General features: G+C 56.6%; 7 protein-coding genes across 7 annotated transcripts; 2 read left to right on the top strand and 5 right to left on the bottom strand.

Moving 5' to 3' along the window:
* Nucleotides 1–9: 9 nt before the first annotated feature.
* IE81DRAFT_320367 (hypothetical protein) lies at nt 10–5,777 on the bottom strand. Its single transcript, XM_025513006.1, has 2 exons — nt 2,318–5,777; nt 10–2,243 (listed from the first exon to the last, which is right to left on the bottom strand). Exons 1-2 carry the CDS (start codon nt 5,523–5,525, stop codon nt 61–63), a joined length of 5,391 nt encoding a protein of 1,796 aa, XP_025372355.1. The 5' UTR covers nt 5,526–5,777; the 3' UTR covers nt 10–60.
* An 853-nt stretch (nt 5,778–6,630) lies between these two features.
* Nucleotides 6,631–8,087, bottom strand: IE81DRAFT_339497 (hypothetical protein). Its single transcript, XM_025515577.1, has 3 exons — nt 7,402–8,087; nt 7,261–7,284; nt 6,631–7,182 (listed from the first exon to the last, which is right to left on the bottom strand). The coding sequence occupies exons 1-3, from the start codon at nt 7,649–7,651 to the stop codon at nt 6,962–6,964; spliced, it is 495 nt and encodes a 164-aa protein (XP_025372356.1). The 5' UTR covers nt 7,652–8,087; the 3' UTR covers nt 6,631–6,961.
* Nucleotides 8,088–9,221: 1,134 nt separating this feature from the next.
* On the bottom strand, nt 9,222–11,682 carry IE81DRAFT_320368 (hypothetical protein). The gene is made up of 6 exons (XM_025513007.1): nt 10,788–11,682; nt 10,520–10,671; nt 10,268–10,453; nt 9,809–10,178; nt 9,576–9,729; nt 9,222–9,496 (listed from the first exon to the last, which is right to left on the bottom strand). Exons 1-6 carry the CDS (start codon nt 11,329–11,331, stop codon nt 9,391–9,393), a joined length of 1,512 nt encoding a protein of 503 aa, XP_025372357.1. The 5' UTR covers nt 11,332–11,682; the 3' UTR covers nt 9,222–9,390.
* Nucleotides 11,683–14,566: 2,884 nt separating this feature from the next.
* On the top strand, nt 14,567–15,992 carry IE81DRAFT_320373 (hypothetical protein). The gene is made up of 6 exons (XM_025513008.1): nt 14,567–14,953; nt 15,057–15,303; nt 15,427–15,437; nt 15,515–15,671; nt 15,751–15,796; nt 15,881–15,992. Exons 1-6 carry the CDS (start codon nt 14,771–14,773, stop codon nt 15,900–15,902), a joined length of 666 nt encoding a protein of 221 aa, XP_025372358.1. The 5' UTR covers nt 14,567–14,770; the 3' UTR covers nt 15,903–15,992.
* Nucleotides 15,993–16,172: 180 nt separating this feature from the next.
* Nucleotides 16,173–18,099, bottom strand: IE81DRAFT_207908 (hypothetical protein). The gene is made up of 3 exons (XM_025510947.1): nt 17,250–18,099; nt 16,855–17,171; nt 16,173–16,762 (listed from the first exon to the last, which is right to left on the bottom strand). Exons 1-3 carry the CDS (start codon nt 17,847–17,849, stop codon nt 16,450–16,452), a joined length of 1,230 nt encoding a protein of 409 aa, XP_025372359.1. The 5' UTR covers nt 17,850–18,099; the 3' UTR covers nt 16,173–16,449.
* A 1,458-nt stretch (nt 18,100–19,557) lies between these two features.
* IE81DRAFT_320379 (hypothetical protein) lies at nt 19,558–22,213 on the bottom strand. The gene is made up of 4 exons (XM_025513009.1): nt 20,966–22,213; nt 20,350–20,885; nt 19,863–20,264; nt 19,558–19,785 (listed from the first exon to the last, which is right to left on the bottom strand). The coding sequence occupies exons 1-4, from the start codon at nt 21,849–21,851 to the stop codon at nt 19,723–19,725; spliced, it is 1,887 nt and encodes a 628-aa protein (XP_025372360.1). The 5' UTR covers nt 21,852–22,213; the 3' UTR covers nt 19,558–19,722.
* A 1,410-nt stretch (nt 22,214–23,623) lies between these two features.
* Nucleotides 23,624–25,987, top strand: IE81DRAFT_344895 (putative isocitrate lyase; the record flags this gene model as incomplete). The annotated part of the gene is made up of 8 exons (XM_025515858.1): nt 23,624–23,911; nt 24,017–24,313; nt 24,392–24,522; nt 24,591–24,642; nt 24,710–25,079; nt 25,153–25,524; nt 25,596–25,791; nt 25,879–25,987. The coding sequence occupies 8 exons, from the start codon at nt 23,624–23,626 to the stop codon at nt 25,985–25,987; spliced, it is 1,815 nt and encodes a 604-aa protein (XP_025372361.1).
* Nucleotides 25,988–27,139: the final 1,152 nt, after the last annotated feature.

Consider the following 27,139-nt stretch of genomic DNA (forward strand, 5'->3'; position numbering starts at 1 on the left):
GAGAGAATTGCTTCACACATTGGTCCCCATGCACTACACGCGAGGTTCTGATATACATTACTAAGCTGCAACACTGCCCCTCCTGCCTTTGTCTTTCGGAGTCGAGCCGCAGAAAGCATTTATCGTCGATGGGGGTGATCGTGGAGCCATGTGCGAGAAGTCCGATACGTTCGCACCACTCTGCAACGCAGACAGAGCGGAAAGAGCGCTGGCGCAGTGTTGTCGAGTTGCGTGAACATACACCAGCAGGCTCGGGATAGCTTCTGGGCTGAGGGCCATCTTGCGGAACACGGTCGAATCGCCTGCGCTGATAGACGTTGATCGCGTCGAATCGGTCGGGGCTAAAGCAATTGTAGATGATGGGAGGTAAGAGCTTGCGGCACTCTCGGGCGACTGTGACCAGCTGTGTCCGCTGCTGCTCTCGGTGGCCTGTGTGGCCTCTGTTGCGGCGCTTGGCCGATTGGCGGCTTCCTGAGGCCCCACGGACCCCTCTAGTCCTTGCGATCGTGCCATTGACAGTCTGCTCGATGCTGGAGCAGAGCGCGTAGTTGTCGCAAGCTGCGATACATTGTGACTCCCACTCGAAGGGGGACTTGGGCCATCGGCACGAGAGCCTATTGCAGTATTCTGCGCGTAAATGGCGGACGTTGGTAGAGGGATCGAATCACTTCCGAGCGACTCCGCTTCCGCGCTCCCTTTCGAAACACCAAAGTGCCTAGCGCCATCTGTTTTGGGTTCAGCAGAGATGGACGCGCCACGAGAGCGATTTCCGAAGAGGGATAGTACTCGATGGCGACGTTGAGGTGGCTGTTGGAGCTGAAAAGAAGCGCCTGCAGAGGAATTGGCCTTTACTGAGCTTCGTCGCTGGTGAGACGGCTTCGTGCTTGGCATCACGTGCATCCAGCTGCTGTCAAAGCTGCCATTTCCACTACTACTGCCAGCGCTTTGAGCGGAAGCAGCACTGACCACACGTGGGCGAGCCTGAGCGCCAAAGGCAAGCAGTGTTGAAGGCAGAGACGGCGTTGAGTCTCCACCCCGGCTGAATAGACGGGAGGCCGAGCGCTTCCGACGAGGGCTGTCTTCTTGCTCTGGACGGGCAGGATCCGGTCGGACCCGACTGATGAGTGACCGCCGCTTGGCAGTGACCGGCGTTGGTGGCAAAGAAGGCAGCGACGCATCGCGTTCCAGTCCTTGCTCCGTGAGGCGATGGGATGGTGAGGTGTGGTCTGTCGACGGACGAGCTCTGGGCGAGTCGGTGCTACTCAGGAAGAGACTCAGACCCCGGCCTGCACGGCGATTAAGGGAAAGCTGAGATGCAGAAGCTTCCTCTGATCCGCCTGCGACAGAGCCGAAATTTCGCCCTTGCATGTCTGGAGCCGTCTTGAGGCTACGCACAAGCTCTAGCAGACTTTGTAGGCCGCGCGCAGCTTTGTTGGCGCTCTTGTGACGAGACCTTTCGCTCATGGGATTATCGTCCAGTGTATCTGTCGACATGGCCGCGAACGGACTGATTCCAGCTGGCGCGGTGCTGTACGCTTCAGAGCGGCCCTGAGCTCGGCGAGAGTACTCCTCTGGACGCTCCGCTGCTGAAGTCTCGGCAAAGCTGAGTCTGGCTGAAGGCGGCGCTGGCAAGCCTTGTGTCTGATCCGAGCCGCTCGACCCCAACGCATACGCTGTATCTTGCTGTCGGTCCACCATGAGCGACGCTCTCACCGCGGCTGCTGCGGAAGCGTGTTCGGGGGCAGTACCCGCTAGCATAGCCGCAATGATGTCCAATTCGCGTTGAGGATCGACGAACCTAGAGCCACTCGACGTGCGGGCACCACTCGAGCCGTGCGCATCCGACCGAGGCCTAATAGTGGACGCTTGGTCGCTAGCTAAGACAAGCGGCAGGGAGAGCTGGTCGTTACGCGTGACAGCCTTGCGATGAAGGCATGCTGGACTTTCCAGCGTCGTCGTGCGGCTGCGGTGCATGGAGCCCCGTGGGGAGAGATCGAGCGTAGCCAAGTCCGCGTTCTCGTCCGCCTCGCTGGTTCCATCTGCTAGACCTACGAGGACCTCAGCCATCTCCCACCAGTGTCTCATCGACTCGTCGATACTGTGAACTTGCACAGACACTTCAGGATCGGTCATCATCATCTCTTTTGCTTCTGTAGGGCTAGCGTTAGGGTATTTCTCGAGATCAGGAGAATCTTGCAAGGCACCTAAGATCGCAAGATATTTGGCTCGCAGCTCCTTGATGTCTGCAGCGAGCGATGGCGCAGTGTAGGTCAGGATGGGATAGGCAACAAGGTCTTCTAATTAAGCATCTACTCACCCTCGATGCCCTTCGCAAATTCGCGCACGTGAGTCATGTTGGCCTTGATGCCTTTCTGCGCTTGGCTGATGCGAGCAGGGATACGCAGATCGCCCAAGCTGTTTCGGCGCGATATTTGCTTCGCTTTCTTCCTCCTCGATCCGGCCTTAGGCATCACTTTGGAATCCGTACCCTCGCGCTTGCTCAGTTCGGCGATCGATCCCTGCCCCAGCGCTCCTACAGTCGCATTACGCGTCATGCTTGGGCGCGCCTCCTCCAAGTGATAGTCTTGCTGAGTCAACGTCCTGTCGTCCGATTCGTTACTGGCATGTTCGGTAGCGCTAGGCCTGCTCAAATACACTCGTTGTCTGTCCACGCTGTACGCCCCGGCCCTGGACGGTGGACCGTCCGGATCGGAAGAGGATGTTGAAGAAGACATCGATGCTTTTGACAGACCTTGTGCTCGATCCATGGCACGCGTGTCCTCGAGCGTTGGCATCACGTCAGCTGTTCGTCCCTCCGGAAGCTGTTGCAGTGACGTTCGTGGGTCTTTTCTAGCTCGCAGCAGTGCAGACGAAGATCGAGATGCAGCTGAGCCTTCTGTAGAGGCGCCGTCACTCGACAGGCGCCGATGACGCGTTGACCAAGTGATGGACGAAGGGGATTTGTCATCATAGCTCGAGCCAAAGTCGGAGGTAGCTGACGTCTCGGTACCTGCGCCGCTTGTGCCAGTCCAGCGATCGCTGATCGATCGGGTGCTGTCGCTGGTCTGAGTCTCGGACGTCGAGGCAGAGAGAGAACGTCCAGCATGGGTCTGAGCTTCTCGGTGCGAAGGCACCTTGCGAGTGCCTTCTAATCTCGCAGCCGCATCGGCGTAGTGCGTAGCTCTACGAACAGCTTGCTTGTGTGCGGAACTCGTGGCACTGCGAGGCTGCACAGCGTCGAATTGTGTTGGGGAATCTACGTGGTAGCTGGCGCTCAGTGTCCGCACAGGTGAAGGTGCGGTATCCCCCAACCTATCGATCGGGGCCGCATACCGATGAGCTCCGTCAGCGTGCAAGCTGTCCTTCCTAGCTGGCGTGATCGGCGAGCCAGCTCTGACCTGTATCCGAGCGACAGCTGACGGACCCGATCGCTGCATCGAGGCCGCACCATTCGTTTTCGCATGCGGGCTATGCGATGCGTGGTCTAGGTACGCGCTTTCAGGAGATTCTCCAGAAGGCGACTCTCGTTCCGCTCTTCGAGGTGAGTCTGAACCTCCGTGCATGCGTGCAAAATGCAACTTTTCCAACCAGCGTCCCGTTCGAGATGGGCTGGAGCTGTAGGCGACCGCTGGATCCGCCTTGCCTTGCTTCGAGTGGCGCGGACTGGAGCTTCGCTCGAAAAAGTCTCGGAAGGTGAGTCGCAGAGCATCGCGGCCTGGCATGCGACTGAAAGAAGACGTGGACCTATTGGCTTCGGCCAACCTGTCTGTGAAGATGCCAGTCTGAAGCTCCGACGGACTTGAGACCGCGTGCTGTTCAGCGAAGTGGGCGGACTGCTGGGTGGACGCACTGGACGCGTAGTGCTCTGCTGAGCCGAAGGTGGAGAGCGAGTTGCGCTTCGGATCAAATCTCCGACTTCTCAGCTCTTTGGCAGCAGCATCGTTGGCCGAGGTGGGCCGCTTTACCCGCTGTCTAGTGCTCGTATAGATCGGGATCGGACCAGCTGCAGCCGCACTCGAGGCCGAGATGAATCTGCCCGGATTTCTCCGCCTGAAGTCCGCTGAAGGGTGGGATGTCATCGCAACCTCGGTTTCCGTTTCTTCCCCACTCGGCACGTCTCCGCACGTGCTGCCCTGCTCCGTCGCAGCGTCGCTCGTGTAGACTTCTGCTCCTTCTTCATCGCTGATCTCATCTCCGAGACGCATCTCCCTGCGCGTATCGCGGGAGACATCGACTTGAGAGCCGGACAAGCTTGGCGTCCGGTCACGATTCAAGCGATTTTGAGATGCGATGGAGGAGCCCGTGGAGAGTCTGGACCGCCAAGACGACACTTCTGACTGATGAGCCAGTCGAGCTGAGAAGTCCGTCTCGGTACTGCGCCCTGAAGCCCGAGAAGGCGTGCGCTGCGTACACTCTGGTGCGTGACTTTCGCTTGGCGAGGATGCTGATGTATGCCTGGGTTGAATGGTTGCGTTCGATGCGCTGACGCTCAGGCCCGGCCGACACCTTGCCAGGTAATCAGAGTCCCATGTAGGCTCGGCATCATCGTCGTCAAATTTATCAGCGTAAGTTTGTGCATCGCGCTCTCGCAAGTCGCCGAAACCATCCCTCGACTCGAGCTTTGCGTCATTTGATGCCAAGTACGAGTGGGAGTCGCGTCCGCGAGTTTTTGAGGCCCTGGCAGACTTCTTCTTCCTTCCTTCCCGCGCGGCCTGACTTCTGGCGGCAGCTTCGTCACCAAAGAGAAAGTCCTCATCCCAGCTCTCGCTCACATTTGCGTGTTCGGTCGAGAAGGCTTCATAATTTTGTGCCGCCTTCCGGTCTTGTTCGGTGGAGCTTTGCGACGAGACCGGACCCGGTGTTGCCAATCTGCTGGAAGAAGGCGAGCTCGCGGGCTGGCGAGATGGACCGGCTTGATTGGCCGAAGGTGATGCCCAGCTGCTGAGCCTGTTTGACATGTCCGCATGCGCTTTTTGAGGGCTGTCATGGTCTGCTGCTGGAATGAAGTGGGAAGATGTGGGGGGGCGAGGTGTGCGTAAGACGTATGTGGACTTCTCTGTCTCGCCTGGCGAAGAGCTTGATGAAGAGTGCTCGCCCCACGAAAGCTCGTCTTCACTTTGCGAGTCGAAGGCGTCGCGCTGAAGTGTCGATGGTCTGTTTGGTCGGACAAGGCGAGGAGCTCGCGGGCTGGGCGAAAAGCTGGCCTGCGATTGCAGGTCCAGTCCTTCAAAGGCAGCCGTCAGCTCTTCTGCTTCCTCGCCTTCCTCGTACTCGGAGTACAAGTCCGATTCCGCGGGACGAGTGCGAGAGAAGCTGGCAGGAGTGGAGAGAAAGCTGTCCGAAGTCGCGGCAGAAGCCATGCTATCCCTAGATCTGGATCGAGCGGGTGTCCGAGGTACTTGCAAGTTGCTGCTGGCCCTGTCCTCTGCGGGCAATCGACTTGGGCCTGCTCGATTCAGGGCCGTCTCCCTCATAGCGCCTTGGTATGGCGCACGAGGCTTCTGGCCTTGTCGAGGCCGATCCATCGCTGCTGCAGACCAAGGCGACGAGGAAGCTTTCGGCGGTCCAATTTCTTGCGCTTAGCTGTCATGAGCTGCGCAAAACAAGTGCCAGCTGACGTTGCCGGTCAAGAATCAGTGGTGCCAGCGCTGACGGACCAGGTCGCCCGAGCGCTTGGCTCAATTTGGAGTCTAATGTACTCCCGATGTGACTAGGAACTGCAGCGATCTGGCATCGATGGGCGGGTATGGAGAGCATGATATTGTGGAAGCTGGACGATGCCTCTACAACAATCTGAAAGTGAATCAAGCTGTGTCGCATTGGGACAGTCTGACTCTCATACCGCTTAGGGCGCGCTAGTGAAAGCCATGCGCGCAAACCTCCTCGCTCACGCGTCCCTTGGCAAAAAAGGGTCTCCCATCTCTCGTGCGTGACACGGCGGGAGGGCGGAGCGGCCTCCTGTGCAGCGTGTGCAACGGAACCTTGCGCGACCACGGCCGGGGGCAAGCGATGCAACGGCTGCGACAAGTCGCAAGTTGGGCGAGTGACATCTGTCAACCGACACGCTAACACACGTGCGGCATCACTCAAGATTCAGACTCAAGACTCCAAGGGGCCAGGTAGGGGCCCACTCGATCTCCACACCTCAGACGGATTCCCCCTTCCCTTTTCAAAATTGCCTGAACGCAGTCGGTCCCACTTCACTGCGCTTGAGGTGCCTGCCGGCAAGCATGGAGGCTAATCCACCGGCCAAAGCCTCGAAAGGATCGAGGCCCGCGTGTCGGACGCGTACCTACGCATGGCCGCCGTAGCGACGCGGTTATTCATGTGTGTGAGAGAGCGCGAGAGTACGTGAGACGCCGCGAGGCGGCCCGGCCGTGGCCCGCGACAATCAAGTGGTGAGTGCATGATCCCTGATCAATGAGATCCCGCATGGCCGCGCTCATCATGTGTCCGTCACTCATGACTTCTGAATCAAAATCTCAATCAACTTGTACGACTTTTGAATCACGAATCGAGATATCGTAGAGTCTTGAGAACCGCGTGCTCTCCAGAGAGCATGGACAGAGGCAAAATGGTCATCAGAGCAAGAGACTTGCTCATGCCTCTGCACCACGCGGCACGTTTCAAGGGCTGTACATCGTTTTGATTCAGATTTTGAATGTTCTTTCATTATTGATTGATCGTGCGTGGAAAGTTGGAGGTTGAATGCAGATACAACAGAGAAGCCAGAGAGCAGTCTTGAGTCTGAATGTGCGTGATCAATTAAAAGTAAATGCTGAGCTGAGCGGGTGCATTCAACGATCTTGAATTGGACAGGCACCGCGGGCGAGCGGATGTCGTAGCTAGTCGTCAGCATCCACCCTTGGGAGTAGCCGAAGCAAGTGCGGGAACCGAGTAGTGAAGTCCTGAGACGTTTAGTGGAGGGTGGCAGGAGTAGTGCAGCGATCGGAGCGTTGATTTAGAGCAACACAGCTCCTGCGCCAGCAACAGCTGCGGCAGCCAAGACGACGGGGGCGAGCATGGAGGGTGCCTGCACGGCAAAAGCCGCATCGCGTCCTCCGGTCGCTCCGCTAGAGACGGTGCTTGCAGCTCCAGCAGCGCCGCTTGTAAGCGTTCCGACGTATCTCTCGCCATCCGAAGTGAGCGTTGTGAAAGCGCCAGCACCTCCAGAGGTGACGGCTGTTTAACGAGCACAATGCGGAGCTTGAGTCAGACCGAGGCAAGGTGCATCACGCGATATGCCTAGGCGGTACTCACTGCGGAAGACACCTTCGCCCCCAGCTACCAACACAGAGGTCGACAGGCACAGGAATGTGATTAGCAAGTGCTGTCAAGAGGGTCCACACATAGGATGCATCATCTCGCAGACACATAGGACACTGCCTGAGCTTCACTCACAAGTCAAGGTCTCGAATGCGACCACGGCACCGCTGGTCAAGGTGGTAGCGACTCCTCCACCAAAGCTGGTGACATCGTTGAACACCGAGCTTCCTCCGTCGATGAAGACGCTGGAGAAGCCGCCGACACCAGAGTTGATGGCGCTACCGATGGCACCTCCGACACCTCCGTTGCTTTCTTGAGGTGCTGGGCTGGCAGCGACGAGGGCGCCCAGGGCGCAGATGGTGAGGAGGGTGGGAGCGAAGCGCATCTTGAGGCGAGGAGATGTTACCAAAAGTTTGTTAGAGTCGATGAAAAGCGTCGCAGAAGCTTGGTGTGGTCTGCAGAGGCTGAATGATGTGGTGAAGAGGAAGAAAGAAATGTGCCTCCTCGAGGTGCCTTTTGAGATGGAACGAGTGACAAGAGTGCGGTCAAGGGGGCTATGCTGTGCTTGTCTCACCAAAGTCGGCACCAAGATCCGAAGAGCAAGCAGCGCAGCATGTAGTTATTCTACCAGCAACACACTGATCCAGTGCGTGACTGTATGCAGCAATCTTCCTCCACCTGATGATGCAAGCGCCAGGCAGGGCCTCCACGGGCATACTAGTCACGAGCATCCGTGATGGTCCACTCACGACTGCATGCCTGTACAGCAGATGCTCCTGGCCGCACCCCGTCACAAGTCACAACAGTCACGAGAACGCAGCCTGCTGGTCGTCTGCCCAAGCCCCATCAACCACGCATCGATGTCGGTGTTGCACAGGTCACATTCACGAGCGCACGCACGCAGCCTCTTCTCCCAATTGCGAGAGTCTGGATGAGCACCTGCATGCAGAAGCGAGGCCTTCTCTCAAGAGCGCGAAGAGCACGTCCTTCCAGGTCTCAATCTTCATTCATGGGGCACCGCCTCACTTGCAAGAGATTCCACAATGTCTGCTCGTGACTCGAGGCGAGTCACCGCGTGCGGGAAGTCGAAGCGTATGAAAACGAAAAGGTTCCTCTTCCTACTCGATCGTCATTCTTGATTGCACCGCCACCTGACCCCTATAGCGTGCGTGGACACCGTGAAAGTGATGCAGCGAGCGCGCTGCCATGAAGAGAGAGGGAGAGAGCCACGCTATACGTTTCTTTCCTAAGCGGCGTGCCACGCGGGGCCCACCAGCGCGTGTGTGCAGCAGCAGCAGCTGCTGCTGCTGCATGATTGACAGGATATGCATCATGTTGCATGCGGGTGAGCGTCATGTGGCTACAACGCCGCGCTTCTTGGGCACTCACACTCGGGTATGGTGGCTTCTTGGCAGCCGAAACGCGATGACGTTTGCAGTCGGGGCTTGAATGGCATGGTTGGATGCGGAGAAAAGGGGTCTTGATGGGTGAGCTGCGCTAATGAAAAGCACGCAGAAGGCAGGAAGGTCGACGAGCCGGCTTGGCACGTTGGGCATGTGCCTATACCTGTAGCACCTCCACGATTCAATTCAGGATTCACGATCTATCCGAATCACATTCACATTCGCAATACAATCGGCGCTCAAGGTAGCTAGAGCACACACGTGCTGCCTGTCGAGTCACTCACATTCAAGATTTCCTCGACCAGATTCGGAAGAGGCGGAAAACTGTCTAGATGAGGTCTCGACTCGTTGACCGACTCACGACTGTTTTACGAGCGCAGGTCAAGGGACCTTATTCGGACTCGTGAGCGGCGACTACAAGGCGAGCGAGCGGGAAGCATCAATGTGCCAATGCTACACTTTAGCCGCTCGTCACATCCACACAACATGCAAATCATCGTCAAAGACCAACATCGAGTCGAGCGGAGCGCGTGTGGATGTGAGACGCAAAGCGCACTCTCGCGTGCCAAATGGTAGAATGAAATAGATGGCCGCCACAGCGTAGTCGAGTAGTACAGTACATGTTCGCAACTGATGAGACGGAGAGATTCTGAAATCGCCCAGAGACGACGATGTTTTAGACCATCTCAATGGCCCCCTCATCGGGGGGTAAATATCGGAATCAAGCGCTTACGGTAGCGCATGTAAAGACGCCGTTGACTGTTCCATCAGCATAGGCATCGATGATGGACTGCACAGAAGCGTAGGTACCCGCACCCAATGTGAAGCTGTAAAGACACGGCATGAAGAGAAGAAGTCAGCCCAAGAGCATCGAAATGGCTTTGCAAAACACCGCGCAATGCTCACAAGCCGACAATTAAGCACAGCGATGCGCCAATGAAGCCGATCAGGTTCTTCGACGAGAAGATGGAAGCCTCTCGATCGCGAATCAGCATGAACCATGCCAGTCCGGGCAGCCAGTAGCTAAAGCCGCTGATGAATAATGCCGAGATGATCCCGACTGCGCGAGCACAGCGATGGCAGAGTGCGTTTAGCGGGCATCGATTGCTGGAGCGCAGCTCTTCGACATGGCAACTCACGAAGACTGCTGAAGAATGGCACTACTTCGGCAATGACGAAGCTGAACACGTTCCCAACCAAAAGCATGCCCAGCCACCAGGCCCAACCGTACACAGTCTTGAAGTAGCCGTGCAAGGTGCCTTTGAATTTCCGATCGTGCATGTACCGGCAGGCCACCTGAGCGTTGATCGCGCCGCTGATATACACGACTGGAATAGCCACGCCCCACGCTGGTTTCTCCAAAGCCCCGGCTCCGAAGATAGCAGGAGAAGAGACGCCGTCTCCTGAAAGAGAGTAAATAATTGCGCCTGTCAAGGTATAGATGGTGATTTCGATAGCCCCAAGAGAAATCAGAGCCTTGCGATAGTCTTGAGGTTTTCTCAGCTCGCCCTAGGACACACAGGGATGAGGTATAGGTGAGCTTCGCTGGTGATCAGGAGCAGGTAGCCGCGAGCCCAGCGAGTATACTATTGACCCACCATGAAGCTTGGCAAGCAAACGGCAAAGCTATACGCGAAGATGATGTTCGTGAGAGCAAGCACTGCCTCTGCAAAGGACGTTCCTTCTTTGGGCCACAGTCGCCACTCGGTGGCCATGTAGCCTCCAGGCTGCTTGCCAGCTTCCAAACCACTTCCTAGCATTGTCAAGAAGATGGCGACGAGGATCTGCGCGCAAATGGCATGCATCATGAGCGAATGTCTCGCTCGTGGTGTCTGCGCGGGATCACTCACAGAGACGAAGTCGATGTAGCCTAGGATGGCGAAATCGTGAAAAGAGGGAGGAATGGCCATGGCAAACAGCAGAACTGCACTGACAACGCCAAACACGACGCTACACGTGGCGTGGTCCGACAGCGCATTGAGGAGCTCCGTGCCAGTCAGCACTGAAGAAGGCAGGACACGTACTGTGAGCCGTTGCTAGAATGCGCCACGAACGAGTGTGCAATGCCCAAGTAGCAGCACTGCAAATCAGGCTGTGTGACACCCGTGTTGAACTCACCGTGACTCGCGTTGACGAGGAAAAGTTGAATGACCAAGGCAACGGCAAAGATCTCCTTGCCCCACTTTCCAAACATGAGCCTCACGACCTCATCGTAGTGGGTGGCGCTCTTGAACTTCAAGCAGATCTCTCCCAAGAACAGGCTACCGTGTGTGGCGAGCACGCCCAAGAAGACTGTGCAGATGACTCCAGGTACCATGCCTAGGGTGCTGAAGTTGCTAGGCATCGACAAAGCTCCCAGAGCAATAGCTTCGACGATCAAGCAAATCGTCAACCTCTGCCAGCTCAGCCTGTGAAACTTTTCGTGACCCTCAGCAGCTCGCTTCTGATAATCCTCCAAGTCTTCCACCGTCTCTTCCACATCGTTTGCACCTCCAAAGCCCTTCAACAGTCTCCGATTGCCACTGCTCTTTTTCTTCTCGTCGGTAGACGCTACCTTTTCCCCTCCCGAGTTGAGTGATTCCGACGTGGCGGGTCCCATCTCGTGGGATGCGCGAGTAGAGGCGATGCCGTTCTCGGCCGTCGGAGCGAGAGGCTCGGACATGCTGCAGAAAAATATCTCACTGGCACTTGCTCCAGGTCAAGTCGAAGAGCTTCGCTACTGGAGTCGAAGATTGATGAGTGTCCAGTCGCGCGTGTTGTGTAAAGAGTGAATGATAGCGCGGCGGTAGAAATGTGAGCGGATAGCGCGGCGGTAGAAATGTGAGCGTCTATGAAGAGGAATGAGAATGATGCGAGCCAAAGCCCAAGCTGACCTGGTGATTGCGTCGTGTGCGCGAGAAGAACGGATGCAGTGTCGAGGGGAATGACTTATAAGGCAGTCACGAACGCTGTAGAATCACAAGCGAGCTGATAAGAGCTTGGGCGAGATCTGTGTGTGGCATTGCGGGCAAGATGAGCAGGTCGTGTGAGCCCGAGCGTGATCTGATGCTGCGACAGGGAGCACCGGTACTTTGCAGTCAACGAGTGTCTTGTAGATGAGAATAGGAACGTCTTGCAGAGGTGCGCTGCGTGCCTACAGTAGCCTCGTCTAGCTGTGCCCCACCGGCAGAAGAGTAGCGCATGAGCCACAGGTTGGGCACATCAGGAAGGACCTCGGTACATGTGGGTAGGAACCTCATGCCACTCAAAGAAGACCCCTTTCTTAGCTCCGTGTCCTGCATGGCAGGACAAAGAGACCAAATAAGGAGCTCCCCTCACTACAGCGCATTCAGACCCGAACATCGAAAACGACCAGCAGTGAGAGCGTGTGTAAATTTGCTTTGCAAGCGGAACATGTCGACGGGTCGTACGGCCATCGATCAAGAGCTGGCTACCGTGTGGTGCCGCTGACGGCGGTCAAACGATGAGCGGCGAGTCGACTGCCATGACATCCGCCATGCAAGGTGATGCAGCATCATGCGTGACTTGGTGCGGTGGTGCAAAGTCATCGGCCATCCGCCGTGCCGCGGTCTCTTTGGTTTCGATCGATCTGCTAGCCTGATGATGACAGCTATGCTGCACGCACGCGCACCCACTAAATCATCCATCATGCTCGTCGGCGCAGCGCTTATCAGCAGGCACCTTGAAGCTGTACTTCAAAAATCCCACAGAGATGATCTAAATCCAAGATGACGACGACTCGACTTGGTGTCAGTCAGAGTGTTCGATCGTCGGAGCTGCCTGTGACCTTTCTGTGGGGGACAAGCGGCAGGGCTGTAGCTGGTCTACGGTCTATCCGATGCGGCGAAAGGCAAGAGCAACATCATGCACGACCGAAGAGGAGAGCATGCCGCCCCGGCGTTCAACGGAGGGTTGATGCCGGCGGCGGGTCAACGTACCGCTCCACGGGTTCTCCCCCTCGACCAGACACCTTGCGGGTCCGTCTTGCGCACTTGGTTCGTCATTAGAAATATGGGCAACATGATGCGATTTGCTGCTCATGCCGCTCATGAACGCTTCTAACAGGCAGATTTGGATCGCTATAAGAGAGCAAGACGTGCCCGCCGCCTCGTCTCGTGGATGACGACGCGTGCGGGCCAGAATCGGTCGAACCGCGCCTATAACCGCCGGTTCATGCTGACCGCGCGCGGCCAGTTTGCTGCAGGCAGCCGCGTCAAATAGCTACGGTACAGCAGTCGCGTGAGTTAGTACGCGCGGCGTCCACGGCAAAGACTCCGACGAGAAAGAAGAAGGAAGGGAAGGGCAGCTGCTGCGCGCCTTGATGAGCTGCTGGAGCCAAACTCACGAATCGAGATGGTTCTATTGCTAATGGCGTGGAAGTTGGTCGTGGCTTCGAGTTCGGAGAGGAGCGCCTGCGCCTCACAACTCACGACGCACGACTCATGACTCACGACTGTGCTTGACGGCATCGACGTTCACACTCCCCACTCAATCGGAGGACGGCTGTTTCTGTGCAGCCAATTGGTCTGCCGTGCGACAGGTCAAGCTAGAGGTCCCGAGCTCAATCATGATTGAAGACTTGGCAAAAGCACCGCAGCTGCCATTCAGGCTCTTGAATCTCCGTTCGCGCATCCTTTCGACGGTCTATGAAGTCAAGGTTCGAGGGATCATGTCCAGCGCGTTACTTTTTTCGCGCCGTGCCGTGCTCAGCGCAACCAGCACCATGAGAGGATCACACGAGCAACCTGGCTGATGTCGAGCAGCAGTAGCACCACCACCCATGCAGAGTCCGCAACTCGATCAACACCCAGATGAATGCAAGATGTTGCTACATTCTGCGCAGAAGACCGCGACATAGATGATGCGCGGGTCCAGTTCTGCCCATCAACACAAAGACGTATATCGGACCGCGTCGCTCGTCTCGCTCGGAAGATTCCCGCGTCGGGAGTCTTGGCCTCATTTTCGGCCGGTCCGCTGGCTCATCTTTACTCTACGGCACGAGGTGCTTCTTGGCTGCTCTCAGAGTAGTCCTGCTGCTGTATAGCTGTCGGCCCATCGCGGATGAATGTGCCGCTCGCCTGCAGGGGCTCGCCGTGTCCGATTTTGCGGAGCTTCGGATGTAGGGGACGGCGCTGTCTTGAATGGTCGGATTTCTGGTCCACTCGTGGCTCACACACTCGTTTGCCCACCGAGACCAGAGGATCTGGAAATCGATCCAATTGCTGCTGCGAGCCGTTGCAGGGGAGCGATGAGGAATCGCGACTCTGCAGACGATGCTTATACAACAGTCACGAGTCGTGAGGTACGATTGCGATCGCGCCTCCCACTTAAACATATACAGCAGCTGCTGTCGCAACGCTGCTGCTGCATATGGGAGGAGGCCGCGGTGGCTCTGACTCGAATGAAACGAGGATATAGCTGCGCCACGCCTCGCAGCCCATCTATACATATCGCTCTATATATGTGCATGGTGGTCCGCGAGTGCTGAGGAATACGCCCACGTCAGCCAGGCTAGTTCATCAGAGCTAGCCGGCAAGCATGGCAGCAGCAGCAGCAGCAGCAGCAGCAGCAGCAGCTTTGCCCAGCTATAATTAGCTATACACCGGTTGTCCGTGGTAGTCCGTCGCAGTCGCAGTGGGCCCATCACGTTGGATGCTGCTGTTTGCGCCGGCGAGGCGACGGGCCGCGATGAAGGCCAGGAAGCCAGGGGCGCGGGGCCGGGGTTGTGTATATTCTCATATGATTCACGATTGCATTATGGCAATCATCAGCGCAGCAGATTCAAGATTGCACCTTGATTTGGCCCAGCGATGATATGCTTTCGCGGTGTGTATATATGCATATATACACATACAATTCCAGCAGTCACAGTCTGCATGTTGCCTCGCCAAACGGTCGCCTCTGCTGCGCGGGATTCAGCGCCCACCGCGCTCTGCGAACGCCCACATCCCTTTCTGCTTGATGTACGCCCGCCCACTTGCCCGTTTCCTCACACCTGACTGCCACTCTCCTCATCCATACTCACACTCTCTCCTCACATCAGCCTCCAGATCCCCCGCACGGCCTACGCGGCATCGAAACACCCAGGACGTACCTTCATTATGCTTCTCGCTCTACCAATACGCTTCTTCGCGCTCGCTGCCTTCATCGTAATCTCGACTTTGAAGTTGGCCAGCCAAGTCCAGGCGAACGAGCACTACCTCATCGAGACTGATCCAGCAGTAACGAAATGCTACCACCAAGGCGCGGATACCAAGAACGACTGCTCAAAGTCGTTTGATAGAGTGCGTAGAGACCATCGCGGACAGCCGAGATGCCATCCTCACGCTCGGTCTGACTCTTGACTGATGCGAATGTCTTCTTCTCCTTTCCTGCGCCTTTGCACAGCTGTGGGATATACGATGGCGCGTGTGCAATCACGTCGAGGCCTTTGGCTTCAACAAGGGCACTCCACACCAAGCATGGGTCACCAATCCGGATTGCGAACATCGCGGAGTCTTCTTCAGGTCGGATGACGAGGGTCACTTGGATGACTGCTTTGATGGGACTGCCGTCACCATCGAGCAATGCCAATTGAACGGCTGTCAGGCGAAGAACACTTGCTTTGCGAGTGGCGTGACTCACATGCGCAATCGTGAGTCAGAATGTCCACCATCAGGCGCGCCATGAGCGCAAATGTGGTCGTAGGAAGGAGAAGTGCGAATACTGACGAGGAGCTTCCTACACCATCTTGAACGGTCCGAATCTAATGGGATAGAAACATTCCAGGTCAGTCTTGACGATTCGAGGGTGGAGGCGAAGATTGCCGCAAACGCTCACTCTTCTACCCGTCGTGCCTGCAACAGACCGTTCGCTGGCTCGAAGGCGATGGCTCGCCAGTGCCGCGGCCACCTCCGTCTAAACGCGCACGAAGGTGCAAGCCAGAGAAGGAACAGTCCAACGCGCGTCGACATTTGCAAAGATCAAGGTCTGGCACGGTGCTACTATCGCGGCGAGATACATGTGAGCCTAGCGGCCTATGAGCGCTGTGAAAGAGCGCGAGTTGCCGACTTTGCTGACACGCGATGCGGCGCCTATGCAGCTGGCATCATATCCTCGCACTTTGCTGATGGAACTCAGATTTATTCGTGAGTATACAGGGATGCTAGTCGAAGCGCGCTTGATTCCAGGCTCACTCGCCTTAGCTGCGTTGGTGCGCGCGTCCGCTTCAGGGTCAGACCGGGGCGCGAATGAGGCTCAACCTCTTCGTCACGCAACGTCTCGAGCCATTCGCGATGACGCTTCCACTTTCAGTTCACGCCTTGATATACCGTCACCCTGTCGAGCTCGACGGGCGACAGCGATTGCCCAGAATGGAGCATGTGCTGCCTACGCTTCTATCGCTGCCTCCACTTTCCAACCCATCAAAGCCATCGCCCGAAATGGTGTCTGCCACCATCGACACCACCCTTCTCGACATTCCTTTCTGCTCACTCTTTTGATTTCGAATCTGTTCTGACTGATCTGCCTACTTGAGGCCGTTCTCGAGCTGGTCCCTGAGACGGTCTGACGCGCGAAACGATCTGCCGGCACACTTCTGAGCAAAGGTACTGCTTGAATTGCTCGTCGATGGCAAGGCTCGTTGTGTGCGCTGGAGACCTGTTTTGAAGAAATAAATCGTGATGGTAAGACCGCAACGAGTATGAAGGAGCTGTCGACAAGAATTGGGGGTATACCATAGGTGACCAGTAGGCCGTGGACATGAGCACTGTACGCCATTCGAACGAAGGCTGGAGGAGGCTTAGGCAAGCTTCTCGTCGATGGAGCTGCGTGGCTGCTCGTCGCCTCTTCTGCTGTATTTGGATGCAGAAGGCCATCTGGATTGCTTGCAGGCGGCATTTGCGTGCGAAGCTTCGTCTCCGCTGGGATACGTGCTGCTTCGACCGCTGCTGCTCGTGGATGTTCGCGGTGGCAAGGCGAGAAGAGGCGAGCTGCTGCTGCGCGGCGAGTCGGATGCGGTGATGCCCGGTGCGGAGGATGAAGGAAAGTAGTGGTGAATGCGCGCTCGCAAGAGCTGCATGTACCAGCGGTGAATGACCAAGAAACAATACAGCCTGTTTTGGCGTAGAGGGTGCGACGGATGACGTGAGTGCTGCCCCTCGCCTCTTGCCTCGTGGCGCGACCGTTCCGACCGCTCGATACGCACCGCACAGCTGTATAGAGCAAGCTAGCCAACATTACGATAGGAATCACATCCCTCGTGAAAGCATCGTCGCAATTCTCATCCGTAAAAGTCTCTTCCAAGAGCCGTTCCCATGCGCTTGGTTCACCAGCGCCTTCGCTCTTGCCTGTCATGCCGCCATCCCACACCGAGCTGAGGGAGCCGGCGCTTAGGAACTCGCAAAGCTGCGATCTGATCTCGGCATTGGTCAGCAAGATCAGCAGCGCGAGCAGAGAGAGCGTAAAGAGGAAGAGATCGAGAAAGGAGGAAAGGACGAAGATGCGAGTGGCGAACAAGGAGGGCTACGCGGGGGGCGCACCATGGGCGTGAGCATTGCGGTACGTCGGCGTGTTCGCAGGAATGGGCGAGCAGCATCTCACCTTGAGCACGCCAACAATACCGGCAAGACTAGCAGCTGCACTCAACAGCGCGTACACTCTCAAAGTCTTCGTCACCAATCTAGCAGAGTCCCAATTCCGCCTTTCCCGACCTCCATCCGCCGTCTGGCTGACGCGCAGCTTTTGAGAGGTCTCGGTAGAAGCTGCATGGTAGTGCGGTAGAAGATTGTGCCACGCCCAAGTTTCCGGCTCGCTTGTAGATGCAGAGGCTGCCGCTGTGTTGTGGCTCGAGGAGGAAGACAAGAAGGGTGAGGACTGAAGTGGTGGGCGACGCGCGTCTTCATGCGCAGGAGTCGCAGTGGTCGTGAGCGCAAGTGGGGCGACGGCGACTGGGAGCAGCGAAGGCTTTCGAGCAGCAGCCAAAGGCACCGAAGGGAAACTATCTTGAAGCGCGCCCATGGCTGAAAATAGTCGAATGTGGGAGATCAGACCCAAGGCGGCGAGCAGCAGCGTGGCCGTTCTGGCTGTCGGTAAGCCGCAGCAGCGCGTGGGAGCGAAGCGCCATCTATTGGCGTATCTGGCTTGGCTGACAGTCATGAGATTGCTGGAAGAGGAGGCATAGCCTCGCACTGATTCGTGCATGACTGACAAGGCGTAGACTCGATCGAAAAAAGTGACGGTCGTTGGTATCAGCTTATTGCTTCCCCTTGCAATTGTTCCCCGCAGGTGGCGCGCTCGCAGCAACAAGAGGTCCGGAGTGCGGGACGATTCTCAGAGCTTTCTGGTCGAAGGTGCCAGCGATGAGGATGGTGTTCGACAGCGACGAGCTCTCAAGGTGCGCTCTGCTTTCTGCACGCAGAACGCTCGCTTGCAGAACAAGTCTGAGTGTCCATAATTGACTCAGGTGAAGCCATTCACATTGTTACGTATGCTCGCTGACCGTTGCTGATGATTGAGCTTCCGGATGTTTGTTCCACCTGCTGCGTCGGAGCTCTAAACCCGAATCAAATGTGAATTGATTTCTGTCCGGAGGCTACAGTCAGTCGCCATCGGCGGAGAGAGAAATCACGTTTGAATCCGATCGAGCAGCTTATTGTGCGCAATTCGTAAGGTGCGCTTTCGAGCATCTTTACATTCTCGATTCAAACGTGAACACGAAATTCAAGCTTGCTGACGGAAACCCAAGTCGACTCTTGAAGGCGGAGATAAGTCGAGTGGGAAAATACGAGAACGCTCTTCTGAGTGAATGCGCGCCTGTATACGCTGCTGATGCTGTATATCACCAAGGCAAGGGTAAGGGGGCACTTCAGCCCATCATATCTCATCCAAAATTCAAAGAGTGCTATGCTGGCTGACGACCCCGCCGCGGCCATTTGCTCTGATGACTCATTCGCTTGGTTGATATGTCGGTCGATCGTGATCGCGTGTGCCGGCTTCACGTTGCCGCAGGTATGGGAACCAAGACCTGCCCTTCCTTTCCCGCGATCGTTCAATGTGAATCCCTTCTTCATGCACACGGAGCAGTCGCGTGGCTTGCTGCATGTCACTCTCTCCAGCATACAGCCATCATGACGGCCGGGCCCCCACGCCCGGGAAATCTTGGCTCCCCTCCACTCATTTGACTCAATCATGGCCCTGACTCGTCGTGGCCCGAGCAAGCAAGCAAGCAAGCAAGCAAGCAATAAGCGCTCGAATTGCAAGCTGCTGATGCAATTAAGGCCGTGTCAGGTGCATGCAGCAGACGCGCAGCGGCACCAGCATACTTAACCCGATTTACATGCCTATGCTTGAAAACAATTTTGAATCAAAAGAATCATCAATCACGAGTGCAGCAAACTTGAAATCCTTCACAAATCAAATCTTTCTTGAATTTCAGGCCCGCCTCGCTCGAGCAGTCGGGCGGGGACAGCCCATGCACATTCTTGATTGTGGTTCGGGCATTTTACGATTCAAGCGTCCGCGATTTGACGACGCGCGGCCGTGAGCAACTTTGACATGGCACCCTGAACCAAAAGTCCAGCAGCGTGCACGCATGCATGCATGACTGCATGCTTGCACCCTTCACGTGAAGCGTCAGCGGCAGGGTCCGCCGGATGCGTTGTTCCGGGTACTGTAGTGCGAAGCGCACATCACCCCGGCTTGGCACTCAGACTGCAGAGCGCAACAGCAGATGAGTCGAAGGTCCGCAACAGCTCACCCTCTCTCCACTTTCACTTTCACTCGGCGATAAGACTGGCACACCAAGACCGAAACATTCATGATGGTCGTTGAGCGGGCTTGAAGGAGCTTCTTTCGCAGATCGGAGGAGATGTCAAGCTTCGTGCTCGAAAGCCCTGAAGCTGTCTTCACGCTCGCGTGTCAATCAAAGTTCAATTCGCCAAGGCGACACCAGAAACATGTAGCAAGCAACCCGGGACCGCAGCGGAGTCTTGTGAGGTCGATGCATGCTTCCTGGCACACGATGTGCTTCTGATAAAAGCTGCTGGCTAGACTTGTAGAGCGCACACATCCAAGCTCATTCGACATTCACGTGATTATCCGAAGTCGGCGTGTCCAAGCGCACCCTGACTTCCTTTACCTGACGTTCGGAAAATTGTATACACTTTCAAGATTCAGCTCCGGCACTCACAATACAACGTGCCCACAAAGACTCACACTTTTGTCCTTTTCCAAAATAGCCTGCTGCACCAACTGCTCCACCACCTGAGCCTCGGCCAGCGTAGTCCTGGGTGGCATCTCCAAGGTGACATCCACCAGCGTACTGACTCCATGCTTGACCGCTCTGATCTCCTTGACGCCCAGCAGGAGCGTAGGGTGCAATGCCCTGACACCATCTATCGCTTCTTCGAACCCACCCAAAGCTTCTTGATCAACCCCTCGATCGGACAGATCTGCGAGAGCTTGCAGCAGCAATTCGAGGCCTTGCTTGCCGATCAGTCCCGCTACCAGCAAGCCGCCCATCGGATCGAGCACGGGGAAGCCCAGCCACGAGCCCAGAATAGCTAAAAAGGTGACACCCGAGGAGAGCGAGTCGCTGCGGTGGTGGAGCGCGTTGGCCTAGCAAAATAGAGGGAGCGCGATATGCGCTTCATTCAACGTCAGCGGCCGCTTCCACACAAACAAAGCGACGTCACAGACTCACTTCCAGCACGGAGCTGTTCTCGTCCCTCGCTACCTTGAGCGTCGCATGGTAGAGCCACTCCTTGACAGCCACGCTTGCCAGGGCGAACCACATGGCGTTGGGGTCGAGTATGCCACGATCTCCAACGTCGGCATGCTCGTGCAGGTGCGCCCCTTTGCTAGCCAGCGCTCCAGTCAGCGTGCCAATATTCTGAATGACGGCCGGCGCGGAGCGCAAAGTAGGTTCCAGAGCCTCGATCAGGAGGCTGTAGCTGTGTGCACCAATGCCAAAGGCACCAGCAACCAGCACCACGCTGACTCCCAGCCCTCCCATCGTCTCGTACTTGCCGTATCCGAGGGGGTGGGTTGTAGAAGGGGGTTTGCGAGACATGCGCCAACAGAAAAGAGTGACTAGGTCCGAGAACATGTCTGATAGACTGTGAGCTGCATCAGCCAGTAGCGAGGCGCTGTGAAGGAATACGCCTGCCACGGCTTTGGCGATACACAGGACCAGATTTGCGCCAAGCCCTACCAGGGTGATGTTGCTACCCCGATCACCTTGAAAAGGAAGCGGCGCATGCCAACACGTCAGGCTGAACAATTGATTGACTTGCCGAGCGTGCAACCGTGACACTCACCCTGTCCTTTGAGAGCTGCGAACAGCTTGTCCGCCTCTTCAGCGCTGCCTTCATGCGCGTGCGAATGAGAATGACCGAATCCGTGGCTGTGACTGTGTTCGTGGTGCTTTCTAGCAGCATCTGGATCCTTCCTTTTCCGCAGCTCCTGCTCCACCCTAGCTCCGCCGTCCATCTGCTCAGATAGGCCTTTGGCCATGATGTCTTGATCAGCCGTAAGATTTCCCACTGGCTCGAAGGTTGTTGCTGCTTGTACAGCCGTAGTAGCTGTATTTGGGCTCGGCAATGCCTGCGCCGCCGCAACGATTCTCTGCTGATGATGCTCGAGATGTCTCAGCTGCAAGGCTTTCTGTGTTTGCCTAGCAGCAGCGTCCGCAGCCGCGTCTGCTGCCTCTGCGAAAGCGGTGGACGTTTCGGTGGTCGAATTTCTGAATCCGAACAAGCTGGCGCCTGATGATCCTGGATTTGCACGACGAGCTCTGGTCACGCTTCCTCGAGAGGGCTGTCGGGGTTCGCTAGGGTCGTTGCGGATCAGCTTGAGTGCACCCAGACGAGGAGGCGAGCCGGGAGTGGTTGGTGTTTGATCGCCTGGGTGAGGCGAGGGTACACGTTGCCGGGGTTGATGCGCTGAGGCGTAGCTGCGAGCGCCAATACGCCGGTGAGATGTATGAGTGGGATTGGGTAGAGCTGAAAGTGGAGATGTGTGCAGGGAGATGGATGAGGGGATTGCTGCGCTGGCAGCGTTCAGTGACGACGTGGCAGCTGATGAAATGACGCGTGGCAAGCTGGAAGACGGTACAGGCAGTGCGAAGAGGTTGTTGGGCGCAGCAGCAATGGTCCTGATGAAACGATTTGGGCGTCTCAAGTGCAAGGTCGCGGGAAGCGGCATGTCAGCCCTGCTTATGTAGCTGCCAACCTCGATCGCCCGTGGACCGCTGTCCCTAGTGCTGCTCGAGCGACGCCAGCGGTCGTCCAATGCCTACGTAGCTCGAGGGGGGATTGTGCGTCAGGAAGGCTCGCGTCGGGTGTCAAGAAGTGTGGAGAAGAAGCCGTGGCTGTGGCTATGGAGCTGTATGATGGAGCAGCTCTTCCTTCCGCTCGCCTAGGGATGCGTACGAGAATGATGGCGCGAGGCAGCGTCGATGGCTGTGCGACGAGGCTAAGCACGCGGCAACGCAGTCTTGAGAATGGCACTCGTGACTTGTGCAGCAGCAGTCGATCGGGGCTCATGGTGATGTGACTGGATTTGACTTACCGCGACGACTCGTGACTGCTGCACGCGTCGCGCTTAGCAGGCAACACGCAAGAATCACAACAATCGTGAATCAAAGAAAGGAGCCGCCGCTGGAGTGAGCCACTCAGTCGTACCCAGCACAAGCACGAGTCGTATCACAAATCAAGAATGTGAATGCTCTGCTATACAGTGAGCGACGCTAAGGGAATTCCCTCCGTCAAGTCTGAGTGAGTGATCACACGTCGATTGAGTTTGAATCAAGAATGTATGCCATCAATGTGTGATTGCCCAAGTCTGTTGCTGATCACCAAAAGAGACGCCTCATCAATTGCATATGCCGTGCGTGTCCGCCATACCGCCATACCGCACAGGTCCTCCTCGCAACTCGATCGGAGTCACGAGTGAGAACAGCAGCAGCTAGCCGAGCGGACGCCACGAAAGCACAGCAGCGCGTCTGACCAGCACAGCACCGGCAGACGCGAAGATTCACCATTGCGATTCGGGATGATGCGCATGATCACGAATGCGCACAGTAGTGCGAGCACCGGTACCGGTATACGTGGCAGGCAGGCAAAGTCACCAGTCACCAGTCACCCGCAGTGACATGCGCACCTTCCCGGTTAATCGAGCTGCTGGGTGCTACACTCAAGACTGACCTGACAGTCGTGAGTCGCGATCGAGTCTGAGGAGCTGCGATTCACACTTTTGAGCACCGTCGTCCCTGCCATGTCCGCAGTGGGCAGCCATAAGGGAATGAGTGTGCTTGAATTGTCGATGCACACGTTTAGGCTTGATCTTTCGATGGTCAGCTAAGGTAGTCTAAGGTAGTCAGTCAGTCGTGAGTGAGTCTGGTGCATCGACGCGGTTGCTCGACTTGAAGCCGCACGCGACGGTGGAAAGGGGAGAGAGACGCGCTTATTCTTTATTTGCTTGCTCTTTTGAAGCCGTCACATGCTTGCCTGGTGGAGAGCCGATCACGTGCAGGACACAGATGATCGGGTTCGGATCACGCGGATCAATCAGCTCTACCGCTCCGATACGCCCGACACACCGGCTCGGGCACGGATCACGGGCAGGGCAAAAGTTCGTGGCGGGGCAACGAAGATGAGAGTCACGAGTGCATGCATCAGCCATGCGCACATTCAAGCGCGAATCTGTGCTCGAAGCGGCTATCCTTGCTCGCATCGTGATTCCACACCAATGTCCCGAATGGGGGTGAGAGAGGCGGCATGCTTCCACATCATGACAATTGGCGAAGAGCGGTGAGCGCCTCGATCGTCGATCTTCACGTGCACACACCATCATCCTTTTGGAAGACGCAACAACACATCTGCCCACACCGACTACGTTCGAGCAGGCAGCCTCGAGCATCTCTTTCCAACACTGCACTGTAGCGTGCCTCCACTTTTGCTATCCGCTCAAGCATCATGGCCCTCCGAGCCATCCTGAGTCGCTCACCGCAGCAGCTCCTTCGAGTCCCACCAAGCTCCTCCGCATCCGCTGTCACAGCTTCTGCACGATCTCTTGTCCCAGCAGCTCGCAGCATGTCCAGCGCCGCGACGAGAAGGAACGAGTTTGCAGCTACCAGCGTCTGGTCCACACCAGCTCCGCTAAGGCTGTCCCCACCTACAGCAGAGGAGGAGACTGCGGACTTCAAAAAGGCTTGCGAAGAGGTGCAGAGATGGTTTGACAGTCCGAGATTCCAGGGCATTAAGGTGCGCACCGCAGAAAAGAGGCACATGGGCGATGCATAGATGCGGAGGATCAGCTGGTTGCGGTCCGCATGCTGATGCGCTGTTTCATGGTCTTTCTGACTGCAGAGACCGTACGGTCCGGCTGATGTGGTCAGCAAGCGCGGATCTGTGCCTGTTCAGCCTCCGCAATCATCGTTGATGGCCGACAAGCTGTTCGCACTGCTCACAGAGCGTTTCGAGCAGAGGCAGCCAGTGCACACCATGGGCGCCATCGACCCCGTCCAGCAGAGCCAGATGGCCTTCCACCAGGAAGTGACGTACGTCTCTGGCTGGGCAGCTTCCTCGGTGCTCACCACCTGCAGCAACGAGGTTGGACCCGATCTGGCGGACTACCCGTACACAACTGTTCCCAATCAAGTCCAGGTACGTCCCAGCTTGTAACCCTCTGCTGCAAGGGCTTCCTACAGTCAAAGCTCACCCAGCGTGCCGATCCGAGCTCAGCGTCTTTTCAAAGCTCAACTGCATCACGATCGCAAGCACTGGGATGAACGGTCTCAGCTGCCGCAAGAGAAACGCGCTCAGACTCCCTGGGTGGACTACTTGCGGCCGATCATTGCTGATGCTGACACTGGGTAAGTCGGCATGCTTCGACAGCTGATCGCTCCAGGCGTGCTGAACCTTGATGCACATGGATCGACAGTCATGGAGGTCTGACTACAGTCATGAAGCTGGCGAAGCTCTTCGCAGAAAATGTGAGCCTTAGAAAGCTCCCAGAGTGCTGTGCAGGAGGCTGAGATCGCGATTTCCGCGTGGTCATAGGGAGCCGCTGCCATCCATTTGGAAGACCAGCTGCACGGCGGCAAGAAGTGCGGTCACCAAGCCGGCAAGGTCCTCGTGCCCACCTCGGAGCACATCAACAGGTTGAACGCTACACGTTTGGCTTGGGATGTCTTAGGCTCCTCCAACCTGGTCATCGCCCGGACTGACAGCGAGAGTGGCAAGTTGATCAGCAGCAACATCGATGTGCGCGATCATGAATTTATCAAAGGTGCCTACAACCTTAAGCCTGGAACCAAAAGCCTTGCAGAATCTCTGGCCGAGGCGGAAGGTGCTGGCAAAGTAGGTGCACAAGTGGACGCTGTGGAGAAGGCGTGGATGGATGGGTGCGAGCTGTTGACATTTAACAAGGGTGCGTGATTGTTGCGAAGCGTGGAAGCGTACTAATGCACCTCCAGCTGATATTTGACACTATTTCACAACAGCCGTGGAGAAGCACAATTTTGGCAACGCGAGCGGCCTGGCAGAGTACGCAAAGCGTGTCGAAGGTGGTGTGTCCAACACCGTCGCTCGTGGCATCGCTGCCGAAGTGTTCGGCGAGTCTGGCGTGCCAGTGTGGGACTGGGAAGCGCCCAGAACCAAAGAAGGCTACTTCCACTTTACCGGTGGCATTGACGCTGCCGTCAAGCGGGTCAACCTCTTTGCACCTTACGCTGACCTGCTCTGGTTGGAGACCAAGACGCCAGATGTTGGAGAGGCAACTGACTTTGCTAAGCGCATCCACAAAGTGCACCCCAACAAGAAGCTGGTGTACAATTTGAGTCCTAGCTTCAATTGGAGCGCACATGGCTTCGACGGTGAGTGTCGACTGGCTCGTCACAATCCGCGCACGCACTCACTGCTGTATTCACCCCTGCGAACGCGGCAGACAACGCACTCAAAAACTTCATCTGGGACCTCGGAAAGGCTGGCTTCGTCCTCCAACTCATCTCTCTGGCTGGACTGCATAGCACGGGCATGATCACGAGCCAGCTTGCGCGCGAGTACAAGACGGATGGTATGCTGGCCTACGTCAACCTGATTCAGCGAAGAGAAAAGGAGCTGGGCACGGATGTCTTGACGCAGTGAGTTGCTAGCGTAGCCAAAGCTTCAAAAGTTCCTCGCCCTAACATTGACGCCAAAACCTGGCTCGCATAATTCTTCTTCTTCAGCCAAAAATGGAGCGGAGCAGCGTACGCAGACCGCATGATCCAGACTGTTTCTTCCGGCAGCTCTGCCACGAGCGCGATGGGAGGTGATTCTACCGAGCACAGCTTCTAGACGTCAACATCTCGAATTGGTCCTGCGATTTTTGCAGAAATGTAGAATCGAGGTTTGTTTAATGAAAAGCCATGTGCTCGGGATGATCGTACATTCAGAATCTCCTGCGTGCGAGAGTAGTGCTTCAAGAGTATCTGCGATTGTCACAGGGCTCCCTTCAGTAGGTGTCACTGACGCAGGGCTCCTCCTCTTTGGGTGCAAGCTAGCAAGCGCACGCAGCCGCTAGCTTGGTAGCCCCCGCTTCTGCGCTACGCGTCGCGCGGTACGCGCTAAAGGTACCCCTTCCATTGGGCAGCAATCATGTGATGCTTTCTTTTTGCGTACAGAGCACCTCGACATTGATCGACGTCTAGAAGGAGGACACTCGCTCCAGCACGCTTTGGAAGGCTCTCCATGGAGGGTTCAGATTGAATTTGGAAATCGCGAATCCTTGCAGTGCGATGAAGTGATGAGATGAAGAGAAAAGCGGAGCGCGGTCGGTACAAATTGCCGCGTTTGAGCCAGCTGGTCGTCAGTCTCACCTGACCCCGCGGCCAAGACTTCTGGGCTTCTATACGGCAGGACGCCGAGACCAATACCTGCCGAGCTCTCTCGATCGAGCTCTAACTCTCTCTCATGTCTCGCTCTGTGTGCTGCCGTCATGTCATGGTCCTTTGAGCTGCTCATTTCAAAGCCTCATCGCGATTCGCGGCGACTCGTGAGTCGCGACTCTGCGCCGTTCGCATGGTGTTTGGGCTTCGCATACAACAACCAGCACCAATGCTGTTGACAAATCAAATATCTTCCTTCAATTTTGGGGGGCGGTCAAGATTCCGGGCGCGCGAGCATTAGCGCGCGCTGCGTGCATTGTCCGCTTGTTTTGGTCGCACGATGCGCGAGACGGCGGGCCATGCTGCAGCAGGCCCCAGGTTAATTGAAGCTATGTAGACGGCGTCTCAAGTGTGAGTGTGAGCCTTGAGTGTGCACGCGCCGCGAGGGACGGATACAGTACGCGCTTTTTCGTCTCTTCCGCGAGATCTCACTCAGAGCCATCTCTTGCTCTTCGTTTGTATGCGTGCGATGCGGTGATGAACGGAAGCCGCAGAGCGCGGATTGGTCAGGTCATTCTGACCGATCTAGGGCTCGGCTCGCACGTCAATTGTCCCCCCCTCT

Source organism: Ceraceosorus guamensis, assembly GCF_003144195.1.
Source record: "Ceraceosorus guamensis strain MCA 4658 unplaced genomic scaffold IE81scaffold_6, whole genome shotgun sequence".
In the NCBI taxonomy this organism is placed as follows: domain Eukaryota; kingdom Fungi; phylum Basidiomycota; class Exobasidiomycetes; order Ceraceosorales; family Ceraceosoraceae; genus Ceraceosorus; species Ceraceosorus guamensis.